This window comes from Acipenser ruthenus, chromosome 42 (assembly GCF_902713425.1).
Source record: "Acipenser ruthenus chromosome 42, fAciRut3.2 maternal haplotype, whole genome shotgun sequence".
NCBI classification, from domain to species: domain Eukaryota; kingdom Metazoa; phylum Chordata; class Actinopteri; order Acipenseriformes; family Acipenseridae; genus Acipenser; species Acipenser ruthenus.
Genome location: NC_081230.1, coordinates 894,101 through 906,329, shown reverse-complemented (window position 1 = coordinate 906,329; position 12,229 = coordinate 894,101). Strand labels below are relative to the sequence as shown.

The following is a 12,229-nucleotide window of genomic DNA, read 5'->3' as shown; positions in this document are numbered from 1 at the left end:
ACGTTTATTTTCTGTGTTGGCCTGTTTTTTGATGAGCAGGGTACGAGACTGTTATATTCGAGGCATTGGATTTGTTTTGAAACGCTATTGCCTTATTGATTGCATATACGCATTACTGTATGTAGCGTGGCTGAAGTCATTTAGCAAATATTGTTTTTTCTTTTTCTTTTGTTCTTACCTGTGCCACAATCTTAGTGGTTAATTTCAACCCTCTCCTATTGCGATCTGGTTTATTAGTCTCCATGGTTACTGGCGCTTCTTGGGTGCTTATTGAGTGTTCCATTCGTGTGTATGCTTGTGCGTGCAACAGAAATTAAACTGTTTGCAACCAGCGAGCCCAGCAATCCTATTACTGCTGTCAAACTGCCTTCCTGCCATCTACGTTATACAGTATTATTTAAAGGGTCTTTGGTAGAAACCTGTTCTTATTCTGGGAATACCGGGTTGGCCTGGTGCTCAAAGGTTGATTGTTCCAGTGTAACGTTACAAGCGATCCTTTTAGTGGTAGTAATGAAAGCATATATGCTATTTTAAACTGTAAATGTTATTGTATTGTAGTCTGTGCTTGGCATATATAATGAGTGTGTGTATATATGTGTGTGTGTATATATATATATTAATTTCCTACAATAACATGTTTTTTTAACTTTGTCAACATCTCATCTGCTTGTATTTCCAGTTTTTTTGTCACTGTAAGTGATACATTATTCTCTATTGATTTATCAAATTACAAACCCCCTTCTCAAAACACTAACAACGATGCATTCTCATCCAATTACAAACCAAGATGAATCCCCCTTCTCAAAACACTAACAAAGATGCATCCTCATCAAATTACAAACCAAGATGAATCCCCCTTCTCAAAACACTAACAAAGATGCATTCTCATCCAATTACAAACCAAGATGAATCCCCCTTCTCAAAACACTAACAAAGATGCATTCTCATCAAATTACAAACCAAGATGAATCCCCCTTCTCAAAACACTAACAACGATGCATCCTCATCAAATTACAAACCAAGATGAATCCCCCTTCTCAAAACACTAACAACGATGCATCCTCATCAAATTACAAACCAAGATGAATCCCTCTTCTCAAAACACTAACAAAGATGCATCCTCATCAAATTACAAGTCAAGATGGCGGTGGTATGGTCTAGGATTGTTAAAAGGGGCGGCACTTCCGGTAAAATACAAATATGATTGGTTTAAAAGAGTAGCCAGTTAAAGTTCAAAATACTGCATTCTGATTGGCTACTTGAGAGAATGGTGCCACTTAATATGGTTATTGACTACTTCCACCACATAGGGAGCACAGAGTTGCTGCTGAACCTCTGTTACCTTTACCTGCAACACAAGTTCAGTTCTCACTTCCTTCAATACTAAAGACACCCTGCTAGTAAGATTTTGTGAATCCCTTAAATGTCTTTGATTTGATTCATTTTACTCATTTCATTATTATTTTTTTGCTGCAGCTATTCAGCAGAACCCCCGTGTCTGATGCCAGGGATAGTGTGAAGATGGAATCTGTCCCCATTAAAGAGGAGCTCCCTGAGCTTGAACTCGTCCCCATTAGACTGGTTTTCTCCGGATTGCCTTCCCTCCCCATGAAACCGGAGATGCCACGTGACAGCATCAAGTCAGAGGTGCCTGGTATTAAAGATGAGAGCAATGAACTGGAGATCCCCCAGACAGCAGGACCAGGTCCCATAAAAGAAGAGGTGCTGGAAATGGTATGTATGAAATATATTGTATTGTGTAGATGCCACTTAACCTGGTAATGATGTCAAACCCACAAACTTTGCTTCTTTCCTTTGTGCTGTTAACATGCAGAGATGTGTTTCTTAAGTGCCGTCCTCATCAAAAAATGAATAGTCTCTCCTCTGTGAGAAATCCGTTTTCAAGCCGGCTCCAGCCTGGAAAGGACCTGGTGTTTGAGGATCCCATTTCTTTACTTCAATGCCTTATTTATAGGTGATGGATATTATTTATCACACATAAGCACTTCATTTCTCTAGCAGGTTTGTCATTGCTCTCCATAATTGCAATCTTTTTAAATAATGCTAAAATCAAATCTCTTCTACAGTACATTTTTTAAAGTTTGCATTCTGTCTGTCTTGCTGCTTGTCTGTGTTCTCTCTGTGTCTTTCTGTCTGTTTGTCTAATGAGGTAAAACACAAAAAATCAAAACTCGAATTGGCTCTCGGTATTGGCCAAGACAATCTTATCAGGGCACCTTTAATTTCTTTTCCTTTTTTTGAAGTATGAAAACTTGTCTGGATATTAACACTGGAGGTGAAAATTGCATGAATGTTACTCAGCAACAACATGCAGGGACTGAGAACTTCATCTTTTTAAAAACCCAGATAGCCGCTCTTTTTAAACAGCTTTCATAGCATTTTGAATCATTTTTCATTTTCTTCTTACAGCAGCCACTAAGCAGAAGCATGTGTGATGCCATGGACAGTGTGAAGACTGAATCTGACCCGATTAAAGAGGAGCTCCCTGAACTTGAAGTGGTTCCCATTACACTGTTATCTGCACTGGCTTCCCTCCCCATTAAACAGGAGCTCTGTGAGATCATGCCATGCAGCGGCATCAAGCCAGAGGGGTGTGCTGGGATTAAAGCTGAACGCAGTGAATTGGAGATCTGCCAGACAGAAGAACCCGTTTCCTTGAAAGCAGCCCCCCCTGCGCTGGGTCCTGTACGCCTGCGGGCGTGTAGCGTGGTGCTGAAGAGAATCTGCCTGAGAGTGCAGGGCGCTGGAGCGGGAGCCAGCTCTCCCAACAGCATGCGAGGATGTGGAAAGGAAGACGGGGGGAGCTCCCATTCAGAGTGCAGTCCAGCAGGTGAGTAACTCTGAGTAGCTGTGATGACGTCATTCTACTGTGTCATATTATCCACAGCAGGACTGAGAGGCTGGGAGCAGATGGGTTATGCTACAAGCTACTTAATATCACTCCTGTTAATGTCGCACTCCCATTATCATTCAATTACATTGCCCCCAGTATGATTACTGTTATTTTCTTAGATGCCCTTACATTATTTTTACATACAATTACCCTTTTTGTACTGCTGGGTTTTTACTTGAGCAATCTATGTAAAGTACCTTGTTCAAGGGTACAATAGCAGTGTCCCCCATCTCGGATTGAACCCACAACCCTCCAGTGAACAGTCCAGAGCCCTGCTGCCCTATAGTGTGATGTAAGTCAATGGAAACTGAGTCCTGTTTAATCACTTCTTGGTCCGGTCACTGCAGGTAGAAACCTTTTCTATTGACTAACCATTTATAATCGAATTAAACAAAAAACACTCAGTTCAACTATTTGCCTTATCAAAGCTGTTGAATGATTTGAAAGAGATGGATATTTCAGGTTCTGTATGAAAATGAATAGAACTTGAAATCTAATCAACTACTTATGAGCTGAAAAATAGTTTAAAAATGTGATCGACCAAATTGTAAGTTCACTTGAGAGTTCATTTAAGTAACTGAGAGCTCAGTTGGAACAAAACCCAGCAGACACAAGGGGTCCCCAGGACCAGGCTGTGAACCACTGCTTTAGAAGTGAAGAAAGGTCACTGTTCTTTGTGACTAAAAGCATTGACATGTGAATTGTAAAAGATAATCAGAACAATTAGAATATGAACACCTGTGAAGTGAGACCATGGCCATGTTTACATGCAGAAAGTGAAAAACGGGGTCCCTTTTAACTTGCTCTCTTTTGCTAATGACTTCCCTACAGTGCCGTTTGCATGAGAGTTAATTTTATCGAGAGAAATTGTCCTTCCAAATGCAAACGACCCCAAGCCGAAATACCACAGAATGAGCGGAAGCATAGTACTGAGTGACAAGTGAACTCGTTATAAATTTGATGTGGCACAGTGATGAGACCATTGAAAGGAGATAAGATACTGTCGCTGGGTTTGTTTCCTTGATTTTTAACTGAAGAGATTCATGTTTATTTTTTGTTGGTTTAGCAATAACAGACTTGAATGTGAACAGACCTTGAATGTGTGTGCAGGTTGCCACAGAATGGTCATCTTTGGATTGGAAATGATCGTTCTGTAATGTTGTTCCTAATGAACAGACACAATTTCACTGGAATACTTGAATGAAGAGCTTAAACAAAGTCACATTGTCAACAGTCATTACTGCAGTTGTTTTGGTTTTAATCAGTGACTCTTCAAAGCTTCTGAAGGATATCTCCTGGATTGGGCTGTTTCAGAGAGCTTTTCAATCCTCAGCAACCCACTGCCCTGCCCAGTGCTGGTGGCTTGCTATGTTGTCTGAAGTGAACCCACCTCCTGCACCAGTTGAGCAATGGAAAGTACATCCCTTTTTCCCCTCTGTAGGCCTGTGAGTTTTAGGTTTGCTGTTTTTTGCGAGCCACCTTGGTATTTTGAACATCCTCTATTATTAAAGCAAACCTTTCCGAGTATGATCACATTTGAAATGCATTCTGCACTTGCACATAGACTTCTCATTAATACACAGGGGATTTGCATTGTCTGTTTGCTTATGTGGCGTCTAATGCGTTTGTGACATTTACGTGAGCAGCGCAGCGCCATGTGGGATATCGAGCTTTCTTAAACAGAACTGGGTCACTGCTAATAAAAAGGGGATCGCTAGTCTTGTACATCTGAGTTTTAGAATCGCACTGAAGGGCCGTTCCGCAGTAAAGCAGACATGACTAATAATAAAAAAAAAAAATTCTAACGAATTAGAATTTTGTATTTTGATTATAAAAAAGAATGTATTCTTATTTGAGTTTATTTAGATATGTGTAATTATTATTATTATTATTATTATTATTATTATTATTATTATTATTATTATTACTGTTTCTAGATTGGTATGTGCTCCTTTTCTATGCACTGCGCCCTCAAGTGGTAGTTTTGTTTATAGCTAATGACGCTATTTTAGAATTCGGTTTTGAAAGTAAACGAGTTTTTGTAAGCGGAGGAGCGAATACAGTTTTTGACCGTTGATACCGTTTGATACGTATATAGATTAATAACAAGACTGTATACATAGAAATCATAATGACACTATCCTTCTGTCCTTTTACATTCTTAAAGGATGTAAAGACCTAATGATAAGAAAATAGTTACACTGAAGAATATTCATTTGTGCTTGGATGGAGTTACTGGCACGAGACATATTGCTGTATTTGAAGGGTTCTCCATTCGTCTGACTATTATTGGATGTAAGTAAAGACAAGCTTATTGTTTTCTGAAGATTGGGAAGTCTGTACGCTGGAATTATTCTTTAAGTTAAGAGTTGGAAGTGATGTGTGGAGCACAGTGACTGGATGACGAGTCGTAATGTTTAGGATACCTAGCTTACAAAAAACTAACAAGTGGTAAAATTTACTAAAATTCCAAGTATTTACTATCCCAAGGGTTCAATATTAATCGGAAGGCAAGCTAAAGATTCAAAACAGTGAAAAAAAAATTGAATTCTGTCAACATTGATATCCGTTGCCTAAATATCCTAAGAGACATCGGCCCAGACCAAATCAAAACCTGCGTAAGCTGCTCATCTCACTTTATAGAAACAGTGTTTAACAGCATTTATAGCAGTTTGGTTTTTAAAATGTGATTAGCAGATTGTGCAGGTTTTGGTTTGGTCTGGGCCATGTTCTGCTTTATTTTGACAGTTGAAAGTATGCTTGTTAAAATGTAGGTATCCTTGTTCGAAGATCAGTTAGTTGGTTCTCAACCTGTTTAACATGGTGGGCCTCATATGCAGCTCTCTGTTGTGTGGGCTGTACTTATTACTCACTACCCACACAATAGTACTTATTACCTGTGTCTCAAAACAAAATGTTATCTATTATCTCAGCAGTGCCATACAAATCAATATAATACCTCTCATTGCTACACTGGCAAATGTCGACCAAGGGCATTTAAAATGAGCTGTTAAAATTGAACTTCTGCTTACTCTCCTAATATCTGTGAAGGTATTCATAAAAAGAAGCCAAGTTAGAAACAACAGTTGTGTTAATCCTGGCCCCAGCACCATTCCAGTTGTGCCTATTTGCTTGATGCTTGACAAGATCGGGGGGGGGGGGGGTGTTATAACATTCTGCCACCCAGCTGCTGTAGCCTGCCACCCTGGAGACTGAAAACTCCTGGGGGGGAACCCTGTATCATTCATGTGTAATTGTTTGGTGGCTGTTAAGTGAGAGATTGCATTTTAGTGTCTTTATTTAGCTCATGTTTTTGCCTACATGTGTTTTATTTATTTATGTATTTATTGCTTTTGTTTTATTCTTTGTATATTGTGGTTACAGAAGTTTGTGTTTGTTGTAAACTAGAAACCTATTTAAACATACTGAAAGACAAGTTCAACAATATATAGCTTTCAATCATTTCTTATGACAAAACGGGTACAATCTGGAACAAAAGAGATGATAATCTGTACATTTCCTGATTTCTTTTACTCATGGTTCCTATTGGCTGAAGTATAATGCTGGCTCCAGAAATCCGCCTGCTGGAATTGCAACCTCCCTGGTGGAGACTACGCTACAGTTCTGTGTTTGCTAATAACCCAATGTAGAAAAAGGTTATGAAACAACAAAATGAGGAAGATACAATTGCAGCATTCCCTACTTGAAACAGTCTGACTTTCTCTCCTGTTTGTATTTTCCAGGTTCCAGAACAGCAGCTAAAGCAAGGGCGAGCAGTGACTGTGGGAATGGTGTCACCAAGTCAGGAGGTTTTAGAATACTCCAGCGAACGCGCAGAGGAAAGAAACCGTATCTCTGCTCTGACTGTGGGAAGAGTTTCAGTCGTTCAGAAAACCTTGCAACACACCTGCGAATTCACACAGGAGAGAAACCATTTCACTGCTCTGACTGTGGGAAGAGGTTTAGTCATTCAGCAACCCTTGTAATACACCAGCGAATTCATACAGGAGAAAAACCGTATCACTATTCTGAATGTGGGAAAGGGTTCAGTCACTTGGGAGATCTTGTAAAACACTGGCGTGTTCACACAGGAGAGAAACCGTATCAGTGTTCTGACTGTGGGATGAAGTTTAATCAGTCAGGACACCTTAAAACACACCAGCGAACACACACAGGAGAGAAACCGTATCGCTCTGACTGTGGGCAGAGTTTCAGTCGGTCAGGAAACCTTGCATCTCACCAGCGAATTCACACAGGAGAGAAACCGTATCAGTGTTCTGACTGTGGGATGAGGTTTAATCAGTCAGGACACCTTAAAACACACCAGCGAACACACACAAGAGAGAAACCGTATCGCTGTGACTGTGGGAAGACGTTCAGTTCATCAACAAACCTTGTATCACACCAGCGAATTCACACAGGAGACAAACCATATCACTGCTCAGACTGTAAGAAGAGTTTCATTCAGTCAGGAGATCTTGTAAAACACCAGCGTGTTCACACAGGAGAGAAACCATATCACTGTAATGATTGTGGGAAGGGTTTCAGTTCGTCAGGATACCTTGTTGTACACAAACGACTTCACACAGGAGAGAAACCATATCGCTGTTCTGATTGTGGGACGAGGTTTAATCAGTCAGGACACCTTAAAACACACCAGCGAACTCACACAGGAGTGAAACCGTATCACTGTTCTGATTGCGGGAAGAGTTACAGTGATTCAAGAGACTTTGTAAAACACCAGCGAATTCACACATGATAAAAAATGCATTGCTGCTCTGACTGTGGGAAGAGTTTTTATAAGTCATGACACCTTGTAAGACACGAGTGAATTCATGCAAGAGAGAAACCAAAAAAAAAACACCTTTAGATTTCAGTGATGTTCCGTATGAAATAACTTTGGTCTGTTTTGTTCAGAAGAGCCAGCTTCTGTTTCATTGTCACAGAGCTGCCTAGTGTGGGTGCCTGAGCTGTGGAGACAGACCCTGCCAAAAATCTTTAACCCTTTGAGTAGTACGAATGTACCGGTACGTCATTGAATTAATGGTCCCCAGGGAGTATGAATGTACTGGTACGTTATGCAAATTTTGAGCTTTTGAATTTGAATTTTGAACTACAATTACTGGGTCTACAAAACTGCTGATAATCTGATATTGTAACACTAGGTGTCTGTAACACCTTGTAATGGTCTCTTGCGTCATCTGCCAGATACCGACAGAATTACACACACCAAACCCAGTCAAAAAATGTCCACAATGTCTGGAAAACGGTGGGAAATGCTCTGTGGGAAAGAAGTACGAGAAATTATACTGAATTCCGATTTAAATTCTTCTACTGAATCAGGCGTTAGTGAAAATATCAGTGAAGAATATTTACCTTCCTCGAGTGGCCCAAGCTCAGACAATGTGACAGGGATCACTGAGCTACATTTTCCTCACTGCCTTCACCCTCACCACGTGTTTACCCGGACGTGTTGTTGATCCTGATCGTTGTTTATTGAGTACCTGTTACTTTTGTCAAAACCTTTCGCTATGACAAAATAACGATTAATATTTATTTGTTTTGTTTATTTACTATAAGAAATAGTTGTTTACATATTTTCATTGTGTAATAAATTGCTAATAGGCCTACCAACAGATGTGTCGATGTGAGGAGTGTAAATATGAGAAATTAAAAAAAAAACTCACTCCAGTGGGCCCATCAAAACATTCTAAAACTTACTACTCAAAGGGTTCATTCATATATTTAGGAAAAGTCAAAAACTGGCTGTGGCAGCACGATTGCCCTGCACAATGGGGAATTTAGTGTTGGTGTAATTTGTATGTGGAAGTGGGTTTATTGTGTATCATTGTGGGAGTTGATTTTCTGTGATTAGATTATTGTTTACAGACGGGCGCTCCATTGAGACTTGCTGCCTGCTAGGTTTGGTTGAGGGGAAGGAGAGGGGAAGGTTTGGTTGACAGCAAGTGATTGGCTGTGCTGTTCCTCAAGCGGCAGGTGGGCGAGTCTTGACCGAGTGTCCGTCAGTTTAAAAACATCCAGTGGCGATCGCTCTGGGCGACTGCAATGCCATACTTCAGAGGGGAGCTGCGTATACTCAGGAAGAGAACATCTGCTCTGCAGGAACGGGAGCTACGCAACCCTGAAACTGCAAGCGGTGCTTGTGAAGGCAATGCCCAGCCAAGGCCGTGTGAAGCAGCAGGAGTCGTCATCTGAACACCGGCTCATCAGTAGATTAGTTTAGGGGATAGTAATCCCATGTAATGTACAGCGAGGGTTATGTAGTGTAGCCGGTTCCTGGAGCGGGACGCCTCGTTTATAAGGCTAGCACTCGCCCTGTGTGTACCTTTTATTTGTAGTTTTTATACTGTGTTTTATTTTTCCTTTTGCACAGCTTGCTGTATTTGTCCTCTGTGTGTTACCATGGCTGGCAACATCACATGACCCTTTTGTTTACTTTCTGTTTTGTGAATAAATCCTGCGCGCCTGTGCTGGCGTTTAACTCCACCTTCCCATGTCTGTGATGCTTAAACAGTGGTTACCCACACACGGGAGACGAGCGCCCTGTCACACGGACACACACATACGATTTACAGCGGAAGAGTATTTAACATTTTAAATGCAAAATGGGTCAAACTGACCTGCATGGCGGTTCTACTGTTAAATGACTACAGTGAAAGGAATTTGATGCAACTTGAATTTTTATTGATTTCATTTTTACAACAATAGATTCATTTTGCTCACCATAATTAAAGAAGTAAGAATATTTTAACAAGCATTTTCTATTGTACTTTGTAAAGAGAAATTGTGCCCTTTATCAGAAAGGCAAGGAACACCACAAAAGATGAAGAAATTCATCAGGTGAATAAGCTGTTACTTGGCAGAAAAAGGGTCCATTTCTGCACGGAAATCTGACAGGTTTTTGCCCACGGATTTGGCTGCACTTTCCCCCTACAGAAAGAAAAAAGAAAATGATGAATCCAAACTGCAGTTAAAATGAAATCCCAACTGCAGTTAAAATGACTTCAGCACCTGCCACGTGCTTGTTTGCTAGCTTTGTTTCTGACTATTTTGAACATCTAAAGGCCTGGAAGTTTCCAATTGTAAATCCAAGTGAATCTAAATTCAGATCAGATCGACGGTCATGACATAGACTACATGTTATGGAAATATACAGTCAGTAAAAAGGTCATGTTTCAAGTTAAGGCTTAAATTATACAGTATATCCCTGCAGAGTGGTTTAGTAAATAGACAGATATTCATGTCCCATAACAAGGCATTCATGTGTTACAGTATTGAAAAAACAAAAAGGCATTTTGTTGTATTTGCAGAAACCTTATAAAATGTAGAACCTTCATTGGGTAAATACGACTATATGGGGGCATAATTAGTTTCGGGAGTTAAATAATACATTATTCTGCTTATTGACCATGACAGGCATTAATACATTATCTAAAAATAAATACATAAAAACATGAACAAATATTACCTCGGGAGATATTTCCTTGCCGTACCGTATTTGTGTAGCAAAGTGTTGACAGTTCTTTCCAAAGGGATCATACTTTATTTTGGTACCAATCATTTTGTCCATGTCTGCTTTCATCTGCTCAGGACTTCTTGGTTTATTATGTGTGTCCAGTTCTTTGTACACAGAGTAGGCACTTTTTCCAGCCACCTTGTTAAGTTCTTCCTTCACCAATTTAGAAGTAATGGCCAAAGGCTTGCTGTTGGACTCTCCTATATAATAATTGTAATGTTGGTATATGAGCATTACATTATGAGAAAAAAATCAATAGACACTGGGAGAAAGCATCTAGGATATTCAAGTTCTAATGATTCCCAACAAGTTTAAACATGTAAATATAACAAATATATCAATTATGCCATAAAAGAAATGAGAAAAATCAATATAAAACACAGCATACTGCTATTTAGATCATATAGCTGAAGACAAACAAACCAAAACACATGTTATACCTCCTGAAACGTTGACAACGTAATGTTTTCCATGTTCCTGTCCGTAATAAACCCCCCAGTGATGATAGAGTCCACGGCTAAAGGAGATTATGTCTCCCACATTAAATTTCTGTGGGAAAAAATAAACAGCTATGGTTATGAGAAAAGATAAGACACACCGAATACAAAGTGTGGATAATGCATTGTGTGACCACGAAGAGCTAAACAAGATCAACTAAAAGTTGGAGACAAAGATAGTTGATAGTTGTATATTTGAACACAATTCCTGTATTTCAAGAAAGCATAGTACCATTACTTACCGGGTTTTCCTTAGACATCTTGGCAGCGTCTCTCTGTAGATTAACTGAATAGAAACGAACAGAAATTCAAGTTTTGGTTTTAGTTTTTATGACAGAATTTGTTCAAACAAAATAGGAAGTGCAACTCTCCACCTAAATGTCTCTCCAGAAGCAATTAGGGGGTGATTCACACTAGCTGTCAAAGCCACATGTACTTTGTTAGTATTACAGTTCAGTTTCTTTCTAATGCAGTTAATGACATCATAATCATCATCATAAACTCACCCCAGTGTAATTCCTTCTTTCCTGAAGCACTGTTATGTTTGTAACATAACGTCAGTCTTTTATATATGCCCTGCTTTTGGGGAAGTTATTGCCCCTTGGGAACTTATTTGCATACAGTCTGACTGCAGAAATACAAAGGAAACCAAAGGAGAATGACAAATGTTTAAGATCAGTTTCGTTACACAACAATGTAGGTTTTGCTCAAGTTCATGCTGAAACTGACAAATGGAGAAAATAAAACGTGTCCAGCAGGTTTCGATGCTTCTATAAATCACCCAGAGAGCTGGGAAAATTGTTCAACTGATCCAATTAAGACAATAACTAGCGTGCTAGCAAGTATAAAGGCTTCCAAAGAAAACATGGTTCAATCATCACAAATAAATCGCTGATACAGCTCGCTACATTTCCTATATTTAGCTGGTTAATGGGCTATTAAGTTGTATCGTGTACAGAGCACAATCTCAAGCTGAAGCGCACTGATCTGTGTTGGATACAGCTGACTGTCAATTCCGGTAAAAATCTTGGAATCGTGGGTTAGCAGCCAATTGAAATGTGGTTCTGATACAAACAGTATTATAAGTGGTCTGTAGTCTGGCTGAAGACAGAAACGCAGTACTGTGACTGCAACGCTGAAAGCCATGGATGAAACAAGGCTGGCATGGTTTAAAGGTTACTGTTATAAACAGTTACTGATACACTGATTTCTGTATAGGGCATAATGTAATGGGGAAGTTTTGCCATTGCATAGTTTCTAACGGGGGATGATCCCGTGGTC

At 39.7% G+C, this 12,229-nt stretch overlaps 2 protein-coding genes across 3 annotated transcripts; one reads left to right on the top strand and one right to left on the bottom strand.

Annotated features, from left to right (window-relative positions):
* Positions 1-954: 954 nt before the first annotated feature.
* LOC131709263 (zinc finger protein ZFP2-like) lies at positions 955-9,040 on the top strand. Of its 2 annotated transcripts, none has more exons than XM_059011637.1 (3): positions 955-1,734; positions 2,434-2,851; positions 6,658-9,040. In XM_059011637.1, exons 1-3 carry the CDS (start codon positions 1,522-1,524, stop codon positions 7,671-7,673), a joined length of 1,647 nt encoding a protein of 548 aa, XP_058867620.1. In that variant the 5' UTR covers positions 955-1,521; the 3' UTR covers positions 7,674-9,040. The 2 variants fall into 2 exon arrangements, with proteins under 2 accessions (XP_058867620.1, XP_058867619.1); XM_059011636.1 differs by having other exon boundaries at positions 956-1,734; positions 2,431-2,851.
* A 557-nt stretch (positions 9,041-9,597) lies between these two features.
* Positions 9,598-11,575, bottom strand: LOC131709283 (phospholipase A and acyltransferase 4-like). Its single transcript, XM_059011689.1, has 5 exons — positions 11,455-11,575; positions 11,191-11,234; positions 10,892-11,000; positions 10,404-10,651; positions 9,598-9,865 (listed from the first exon to the last, which is right to left on the bottom strand). The coding sequence occupies exons 2-5, from the start codon at positions 11,206-11,208 to the stop codon at positions 9,788-9,790; spliced, it is 453 nt and encodes a 150-aa protein (XP_058867672.1). The 5' UTR covers positions 11,209-11,234; positions 11,455-11,575; the 3' UTR covers positions 9,598-9,787.
* Positions 11,576-12,229: the final 654 nt, after the last annotated feature.

Bases quoted from the DNA above. Each gene is read 5' to 3' on its own strand.
- LOC131709263 (XM_059011636.1), top strand. From the start codon at position 1,522: ATGGAATCTGTCCCCATTAAAGAGGAGCTCCCTGAGCTTGAACTCGTC. The intron at 1,735-2,430 runs GTATGTATGAAA...TTCTTCTTACAG, and splicing joins AAGAAGAGGTGCTGGAAATG to CAGCCACTAAGCAGAAGCAT. The intron at 2,852-6,657 runs GTGAGTAACTCT...TGTATTTTCCAG, and splicing joins TTCAGAGTGCAGTCCAGCAG to GTTCCAGAACAGCAGCTAAA.
- LOC131709283 (XM_059011689.1), bottom strand. The intron at 10,652-10,891 runs GTATAACATGTG...ATTATTATATAG, and splicing joins CGTTGTCAACGTTTCAGGAG to GAGAGTCCAACAGCAAGCCT. The intron at 9,866-10,403 runs GTAATATTTGTT...TTCTTTCTGTAG, and splicing joins GCAAGGAAATATCTCCCGAG to GGGGAAAGTGCAGCCAAATC.